The sequence below is a fragment of the Palaemon carinicauda genome, chromosome 6 (genome assembly GCF_036898095.1).
Source record: "Palaemon carinicauda isolate YSFRI2023 chromosome 6, ASM3689809v2, whole genome shotgun sequence".
In the NCBI taxonomy this organism is placed as follows: Eukaryota; Metazoa; Arthropoda; class Malacostraca; order Decapoda; family Palaemonidae; genus Palaemon; species Palaemon carinicauda.
In genome coordinates, this window is record NC_090730.1 from 157,827,348 (window position 1) to 157,837,347 (window position 10,000).

At 38.0% G+C, this 10,000-nt stretch overlaps 1 protein-coding gene across 1 annotated transcript; it reads left to right on the plus strand.

The window, feature by feature from the left end:
• Window positions 1–3,094: 3,094 nt before the first annotated feature.
• On the plus strand, window positions 3,095–9,689 carry LOC137642762 (uncharacterized). Its single transcript, XM_068375605.1, has 2 exons — window positions 3,095–7,428; window positions 9,001–9,689. The coding sequence occupies exons 1-2, from the start codon at window positions 4,861–4,863 to the stop codon at window positions 9,400–9,402; spliced, it is 2,970 nt and encodes a 989-aa protein (XP_068231706.1). The 5' UTR covers window positions 3,095–4,860; the 3' UTR covers window positions 9,403–9,689.
• Window positions 9,690–10,000: the final 311 nt, after the last annotated feature.

A 10,000-nucleotide genomic window follows, 5' to 3' on the forward strand; every position in this document is an offset into this window, starting at 1 on the left:
TACTATATATATGTATATATATATATATATATATATATATATATATATATATATATATATATGCTTATATATTAGGTAAACGCATACACGCGCATATATATAGACATATATACACATACACATACATATATATTTATATATATATATATATATATATATATATATATATATATATATACATACATACAGACACACACACACACACACACACACATATATATATATATATATATATATATATATATATATATATATATACACATATATATATATAGTACATATTGTATACATACATATAACTTTACATAAGCGAAGCTACAAGCTGATTATCCGGGAAAGTACCACATGCGACAGGTAGGTCACCTTGAAGAAGTTGCAAACTCAATAAACTATTGCAAACTAAGAATAGATATCTTTTTGGGTACAGGTTAATGCGACTTGTTTTTGCCACAATATCAACTTCTGAAGCTACGACCACAAATAACCACAAATAAAGGATGGAAACAATGAAGGACCGTAAATATTAATAGTATGTATCCTTTTAAGAAAAGATTTGAATTAGTAATGTATATACAGAAACAAAGATGTACACAAAATCAAACGCACATACAGTACATGAACGTATATATTCTCCTTTATACAGACCGTTCTCTCACAATCTTTAATTACTGAGAGACCAAGCTGACATTTCAGTTAGACGTTACTACTCTCTTTTGCTTCTCCTTCCTATCATTGTAATACGAACACCCATGATTCCACAATGTACAGACACAAGCACACACATACTAACATATATACATATATAAGTATATTAAATGCATATATACAACAACAACAACAACTAAAACAAATGCAGCCGTTTCTAGTTCACTGCAAGACTATAGTCAATTTTTTTTAGTGAGGCAGATTTGCACCGACTCACAGGGGTGCCCTTTTAGCTCGGAAAGGTTTCCTGATCGCTGATTGGTCGGAAGCATCCGGGCAATAGTACTTCCGACCAATCAACTATCAGGGAACTTTTCAGAGCTAAAAGGGCACCACTGCGAGTCGGGGCAAATCTGTCTCACTAAAAAAAATGTACTATAGTGACATGTCTGAGGTTTGGCCAGTTTTCATGCCAACACTGGCCAGCGCAGATTAGTGATGGTGGGCGATTTCCGACTGATCGCTCACAGCAAACCAACCTAGTATAGGTGGCAGAGAGAGAGAGAGAGAGAGAGAGAGAGAGAGAGAGAGAGAGAGAGAGAGAGAGAGAGAGAGAGAGAGAACATCAAGTGGCAATATCAGGTTAATCAGTAATTAAGGATTGCAAGAGAATATTAGGCCTACTCAAAGTTATACATAGTTTTGTTTACTATACATTGCTACCTATCAAAGATGCCAAATGATCAAAGTATTAATATGCTGAAACTGAAAGGAGAGAAGAGAGAGATCACGGGGAAATCACGGATTTACTTTTCAGTTTGGCGAGAGAGAGAGAGAGAGCGTTTTTTGAAGTTTCACACCCGATGGTGTGAGAATTACCGCACGTCACTTAGCCTCTCTCTCTCTCCACCAGCTCAGAATTAATTGACAGAAGTTAACTAACACAGTACCCTTCTAACAAGCTCCTCCCAAGCCCTCCTCACTTCCTCCCCCACCATCCATCCTAAACACGTGCCCGCACCATATCAGTCGTAACATTCTTATTAAGCATGTAATCTTCACTTCCACTGTTGATGGGCAAACAAGAACATATTAAGCTTTTAAACAGAAGGTACATAGATGATTCCCTTTTCTTGCGTCTTTCATTATTGGAGGCATGGTTCTCGTTTATTAGCATAGTGTTGACAAAACAGAACGAGAGTGAGAGACACTTTAGTAACAGGATGCTATTTGGAAAAATGTTGGTTTATATCATCATCATCATCTCCAACGCCTATTGACGCAAAGGGGCTCAGTTAGATTTCCCCAGTCATCTCTACTACTACTACTTCCGATGGGTTTATATACTTGAAAATATTTATGGTTTCATGTAAATACCTTATCAGTATAAAAACAGTGATTATAATTTGTACCTCAAGATAAAATTTGACGAAAGCCAGATTTGGCATGTACAGTTTAGCTAGAAACATGCTAAATGAATACGTTTCAAGAATTTTAATTTAGACAAAAGCCTGGTTGATTGCTAATCCGGCTCTTTTTATAAAGGAACAATCTTCAGCTCGTGCATCGCTACCGACTTATCAAATGATAAAGGATAACTTGATTATCATGGTTTTGTATACCTGTGGAATGATTCTTGTTCAGATACAGTAAAAAAAAAAAAAACAAGAAATAAACTGTGGCATTGGTATACATTCCTTTTCCAATAGATCTTAGATTTGTTGTATTAAAAGTATTAATCTACATCTTAATCAAACTATTTTCTTATGCATCCATAAAAACGGGTATCTAACTTTTAGCATCAACCAATTTTTAAAGAAAATACTGCGATCGATATTTTCCAAAGCTGACTTGTGAGCCTGTTCTAAAGCTCAATCCAGACACTTACATAACATTGTAAAAAAGATGAATTTCCTTCATAACTTTAAAGATAAATTGCTTATGATTCTGCAGCTGTGTTTTACGTTTGAAGAAGTAGTAGTTAGCACGAGAGGTGATAAAATACGTACTTGAATTATTCAAGTGATCGGCCAAAGCTTAATGCCAGGAGTGCACCGAAATCCCCACACAACAAATTGTCACAATCCTGCTGGAGAAATGAACGCATAATTACCATCTACTAATTATTAGCTTGGCAGCAATAACGTTATATAAAGAAGAAAAAAACACTGCCATCTACTAATTGCTAGCTGGACAGCAATAACGTTATATATATATATATATATATATATATATATATATATATATGTATATATATATATATATACATCTATATATATATATATATATATATATATATATATATATATATATGTATAACAAACTGCCATCTACTAATTGCTAGCTTGACAGCAATAACGTTTTATATATATATATATATATATATATATATATATATATATATATATACATATATATATATATATATATATATATATACATTGTAATGTCCTAACATATTTCTAATGTTACCTTTATATTAAGCCTCCACAACCGCCATCTGTTGTTTGGTTATGTCTCCAGACTTATATTTTAGTCCTTGTTTTCCTAGCACCGCTAGTGAATTATTGTAAAATTACTTGTTATTTTTATTGTTGATCCTTGGGAAAACTGACTTAACAGCTTTCCATGCTTCGGTAAGGGGAGAGCTCCTTAACCTTTGGTGGTGAATACTTGTTTCTTAATTTAAAGCATTGTAACATTGTGCTATTCTTTATAGTGAGAAGGGAGTAATATACTTTTGATTGTACTAATGGTTGTATCTATCCTACGGTAACCATTGAGGCATATAATAATTGTTCGATCACGAGTGTCAACTAAAAATAGAAAAAGGTTAACATCAAGGAAAAACGGAAATTCATTACAGTGGGGGCCTGACCGGGATATGAAGTGAAGTGAAGTGATATGAAGTGAAGTGAAGTGAAATGAAATGAAGTGATTCAAGCTCGTTAGTATAGTGATCGAATTTAGTGAATTTCCGTTAGTGTACAATCATTAGATATACCTCCACCGTTGTTGAGCTCTCCCTTCTACGATCAAGGTGCCGTATTGTATACGTCATCGCAAGTATTATTGATAGTTTGGAGGAAGTGCAGCGCAAGGAATCGGTACTTAGTCTCCGTTCTGTTGCCTTGACGTTGCCGACTATCGCTTTTTTGCGTTCCTTAGTCACCCCAGACGTATTAGAATGCTTCGGGATTAATTTCCTTCATAGGGTACCCATCCCCTCTTGCCGATTGTTTGGAGGAAGTGCAGTGCAAGCAATCGGTACTTAGTCGCCGTTCTGTTGCCTTGACATTGCCGACTGTCGCTATTGCGTTCTTAAGTCACCCCAGTCATATTGGAACACTTAGGGTAACCATCCCCTCTCATCATTCAGGGATTAATTTCCCTCAGGGACTACTGTCCCTCTTTTACAGAATACGAGAACCCAGGAACGCGTTTTCCTAGTGCTTTAAGTGAGTTTCGTGAAATTGATTTTGTATAACCTCAGTGTGCGTTCCTTAGTGTATTTTACATAGCAAAGTGATAGTTTAGTGAAAGTGACGTTGTGCAACCTCCAGTGTGTGTTAAGTGGTTCTTGTATATTTAAGTGAATTTTTGTGAAAAGTGACGTTAACTAGTGCATCGTGCGTTGTTAATCTTAGTTTCGAAAAACTTAGCGACTTATGTTGTTTATGATTTCGTTAAGGTAACGTTAAGTGGCAGGTTTGACTATTAGTGTATATTTCTTTAAAGTGGTAATATATTCATACCCGTGACAGTAAGTGTTAGTGATTTATTGAGTGTTTTGATTCGGTGATTTAGTGAAGTCATGTTTTTGATTCGGTGATTTAGTGAAGTCATGTTTTTGATTCGGTGATTTAGTGAAGTGTTATTGTTTCGGTGATTTAGTGAAGTGTTATTGTTTCGGTGATTTAACGACGTGTTATTGTTTCGGTGATTTAACGACGTGTTATTGTTTCGGTGATTTAACGACGTGTTATTGATTCGGTGATTTAGTGACTTGTTATTGATTCGGTGATTTAGTGACGAGTTAGTGATTCGGTGATTTATTGCCCTAGTACTTAAGTGATTCGGTGAATAGACCATGAAGGGATATTAATTTAGTAATACTGCGGTTTAGCCATTGGTGATTCTGTGTTTTAGCGATAGTGATTCGGTGACAGTGACAAAGTGCTCGTAGTGGACCAAAAGGGCTTTTTATGATCCACCATGTCTTTCAATGCAGGGAAGTTTTTTGAGGACCCTCGGGGGCACCTCTTATCGTTGAGAGATGCCAAGAAAAATGACTTGCGAAAGATTGCTGAACAAGCAGGGATTCCTGTATTGCCCTCCATGGTGAAAGCGGAACTTCTGGGTAGAGTTTTGGATTTCTTGGTAGCCAAAGCTTCCGTTTCATCAGAAGAAACTGCTCCCCTTCGGCCCCTTACGTTAGGGAGAGGTGAAGCTAAGGCTATAGAGGATCCAGAATTGGTGAAGCTCAAGTTGCAGCTTGAATTGGAGAGAGAGAAAAAGGCAACTCATCAAGCTGAATACGAGCAGAAAGAAAGGATGATAGCCTTGGAACGACGGGAAAGAGAAGAAAAGATACAAATGGAGAGACAACTGGCCAGTATCAGGTTGAACGAGAAAGGCAAAGAGAGAGAGCTTGGCGAATGTTTTTCCCTCACTAAGGCTCTTAAACTACTACCACCGTTTGATGAAAAAGAACCAGACGTGTTCTTTGGTATTTTTGAGGACACAGCCACAACCTTGCATTGGCCAAAAGAACAATATGTTCTACTCATTCGGAGTGCACTGAAAGGTAAGGCTGCTCATATAGCTTCGCAAATGTTAGAGGAACGGGATTACTATGTCCTAAAGAAAGCTGTCCTTGATGCCTATACCATTACAGCTGAAGGGTATAGGCAAATGTTCAGGAACTCCATCAAAGGAACCACCCAAACTTATTTGGAATTGTTTCAGGTCAAATTAAAACAGTTTAGAAAATGGCTAGAATCTGAAAACATAACTACCTTTGAACAATTACAGAACTTAATGGTACTAGAGGAGTTTTTGAGGAGGATTCCTTCCAACATTTCTATGTACATCAGAGAACGGCAGGAGAAGGAGGGGAAGAAGGCGGCTCTTCTTGCTGATGAATATCACCTCATCCATAAGGTAAAGAAACATAACTCTACAGATCAGGCAAGTATTAATATTTATTGTTCCTTCTGTAAACAGAAGGGACATGCCATTAAAGACTGTCCTAACCCCCGATGTCAATTTTCTAAGGTTATGCAGCCTTCTCAGCAAACAGCAGGTAACAGACCAGAGACTACTCAGAGCAAAAACCAAAGAAGGATTGCTCTCCATTGTTCTCAAGTCACAAATGACTTCTCTGATTTCCTTTGCTCTGGTACTGTCAATAATTACCCTGTAAAGTTGTTAAGGGACACAGGATCGTCACAAACTATAGTAAGTGGTAAATTGAAACCTCTGACTCAGCCTACTAATAAATATGTTACCATCACTGATCTATCCAGTAAATTTGTGTTACCTCTGGTTAATATGCATATAGATTGCCCTTACTTTACTGGAAGAACCGAAGTAGCCTTACTGGATAGAGAATTGCCTTGTGAGAAAGCTGATATTCTGTTAGGAAATGATTTAGCTGAAGGAACTGTCTTACCTAATCTCATTATTTCTCAACCAGGGTGTGTTATAGATAATGAGCAGAACCAACAGGAAGTTCTACCTTGCCAAGCCACCACTCGTTCTGCTGCTACTAAAGCTGCAATTGGAGTTCCCACTGATGACGACACCTCAAACTCCTTACCAGACTTGGTTGGTCTCCATCATGATGAATTCGTCAATCTTCAGAGATCAGATGATAGCCTTAAGGGATGCTTCAATAAGGTTGAAAATCCCTCGGATAAGAGCCATAAGTTACCCTTATTTTATCTAGAGAATAATATCCTCATGCGTCATTACAGGTCTCCTACACTGACTGAGAAAGACTCGTGGCGCGACTGTCATCAACTGGTTGTACCTGGCAGCCTCCGATCTTCAATCATGAAATTAGCCCACTCTGCTGAGAGTCATCTAGGCATCACGAAGACATACAGGCGCCTCCTAGAAGATTTCTACTGGCCCAGAATGAAGATGGACGTAAAGAGTTTCGTAGAGAGGTGTCATGTGTGCCAAGTTACCGGAAGACCTAATGAAAAGATACCACCAGCCCCTCTAGTGCCCATTGTGGTCCCTAGTACACCTTTTGATAAAATAATTATAGATTGTGTTGGGCCTTTGCCAAAAACTAGCCGGCGTAATGAATATATACTAAGTGTTCTTTGCCCTACTACTAGGTTCCCTCTAGCATTTCCACTTAAAAATATCTCTGCTAGAAACATTATCCAACAACTGATAAAAGTTTTTACATTGTTTGGTTTTCCTAGGGAACTTCAATGCGATAGAGGTACCAACTTTACCAGTACTTTGTTCCAGAGTGCTCTCCATCAATTTAATATCTTTAATGTTCTCTCTTCAGCCTATCATCCTCAATCCAATGGGGCCTTAGAGAGAGTTCATCAGACTCTAAAGAACTTGCTACGACGATATGGAATGGAAACGGAGAAGGAATGGGATGAAGACATCGACTTACTTCTGTACATACTTCGGAGCGTGCCAAATGAGTGTACAGGAGTTTCTCCATTCGAGATGATGTTTGGACGAAGACCCAGGTCAAACCTCAGCATGATAAAAGAACAGATACTAAAAGGTTCTAGGAAAGAAAATCAGGTAAGCCTTCCCCAATACTTTAAGTCCTTGGAGGAGAAGTTGTTGCATATCCATGCCTTCGCTCGAAAGAACTTGCAGCATGCTCAAGAGCTTATGAAGGATAGATATGATAAGAAGGCAAAGGTAAGAGAGTTTAAGTGTGGAGATAAGGTGCTGGTATATCACTGCGTACCTGGCTCAACATTGAGAGAGAAATTCATGGGACCTTATAAGATTATCAGGCGGACCACAAAAACAAACGTTATTGCAACTCCTGACAGACGTAAGCCAACTCAGCTTGTACACGTGAACTTAATAAAACCCTATCATGAATCTACCACAGGTATAGTTAATCATGTAATTCATGACTTTAAATCTGCCAAGCAGAGTTTGTCACTAACGCCTCTTAATCACGGGTCACAGAATGAGATGCAGAATGAGGTGCAGACTCCTACCAAGGTTGGTACAGACGTGAGCCACGAGGATGACGAGACTGATTTCAGTGTGAAGTCGACTTTGTCTTGGAAGGACATGAACAATTCGGAAATTCTAAAGTCCCTTCCACGGTTCCTAGACTGTTCACCAAATCAAAAGAAAGACTTGAGTATACTCATTAGCAAGTATGCATCAATTTGTTCAGATAGGCCTGGAAGTTGCACCAAAGTAAAGCATGATTTAGTACTAGAACCTAATACAAACCCCATCAGACAATCTTTTTACAGGGTATCTCATCGCCATCTGCCTATCTTGAAACAGGAAGTGGAATACCTGCTGGAACATAACCTCGCTAAGCCCAGTACATCCCCATGGGCTTCTCCATGCATTCTGGTAAGGAAAGCCAACAATACCTACCGTTTGTGTACTGATTATAGAAAACTTAATTTAAAGACTGTAAAAGACTCTTACCCGTTGCCCAGAATAACTGATATAATAGATTCTGTCAGTAATGCCAAATATTTAACTCAAATAGACCTTCTGAAAGGCTACTACCAGATTAAGCTAACCGAAAGGGCCAAAAAAGCTTCAGCATTCATCACTCCTTTTGGTTTATTCGAATATAATGTATTACCATTTGGCCTAACCAATGCCCCAGCTACATTTCAGAGGACTATGCAAGACATCATCAGGGGTCTCCCCCATGTACATGTGTACCTGGACGACATTGTCGTAGCAACCACTACCTGGGAAGAACACCTGAGAATACTAACTTCCCTCTTCGAAAGATTAAGAGAGGCAAACTTGACCATCAACCTTGCAAAGAGCTCCTTTGGTAAAGGTCAGGTAACTTATCTCGGTCACATCATAGGCAGTGGCGCTATTGTTCCTAAGGATGTGAACATTGGTGCCATCCAGGAATATCCAGAACCAAGGAATAGGAAAGAGCTTAAGACATTTCTAGGCATGGTATCATACTATTCCCGATTTTGCCCTAATTTTTCAACAATCACTGCCCCACTTTTTGCTCTAACTTCAACCAAAGTACCCTTTAAGTGGACATGTAATCATAACAGGGCCTTTGATCAGCTAAAACTATTTATGGTTTCCAAGCCACTTCTACAAGCTCCTGATTTCACCAAACCTTTTTTCCTTCAGGTAGATGCCAGCAACATCGGTTTTGGTGGTGTTCTTCTACAGGAAATTGCGAGTGATGGTGCTGTTTCCTTGCCACTGTTGGAGAGACTCTTGCCCATAGCCTATCATTCTGGATTCTTCAAAGGGTCACAAGTCAGATGGGCTACAGTAGAAAAAGAATTATTCAGTATAATCAACACTGTGCTACATTTCCGTCCGTATCTGGAAGGCCTAGACAATGTTGTTGTCTACTCTGACCACATGCCGCTGAGTTTCCTCCACCGTGCGAAGTTCACCAACCAGAAACTTCTCAGATGGTCCTACATTCTCTCCTCATTTAACATCGAAGTGAGGAAAATCTCTGGATCACGGAACACCATCGCCGATGCCCTATCGCGTCAACCTCGGCTCCAGAGGAGTTGAGAAAAATTATTTTGAATTGTATAAATCTCAATTTTTTGTTATATTCTTGAAATAGTCTTGGATAGTAATTTTACTCTTAAAAGGGGAGGAATGTAATGTCCTAACATATTTCTAATGTTACCTTTATATTAAGCCTCCACAACCGCCATCTGTTGTTTGGTTATGTCTCCAGACTTATATTTTAGTCCTTGTTTTCCTAGCACCGCTAGTGAATTGTTGTAAAATTACTTGTTATTTTTATTGTTGATCCTTGGGAAAACTGACTTAACAGCTTTCCATGCTTCGGTAAGGGGAGAGCTCCTTAACCTTTGGTGGTGAATACTTGTTTCTTAATTTAAAGCATTGTAACATTGTGCTATTCTTTATAGTGAGAAGGGAGTAATATACTTTTGATTGTACTAATGGTTGTATCTATCCTACGGTAACCATTGAGGCATATAATAATTGTTCGATCACGAGTGTCAACTAAAAATAGAAAAAGGTTAACATCAAGGAAAAACGGAAATTCATTACAACATATATATACATACATACATATATATATACATATATATATATATATATATATATATAGATATATATATATATATATAACTGG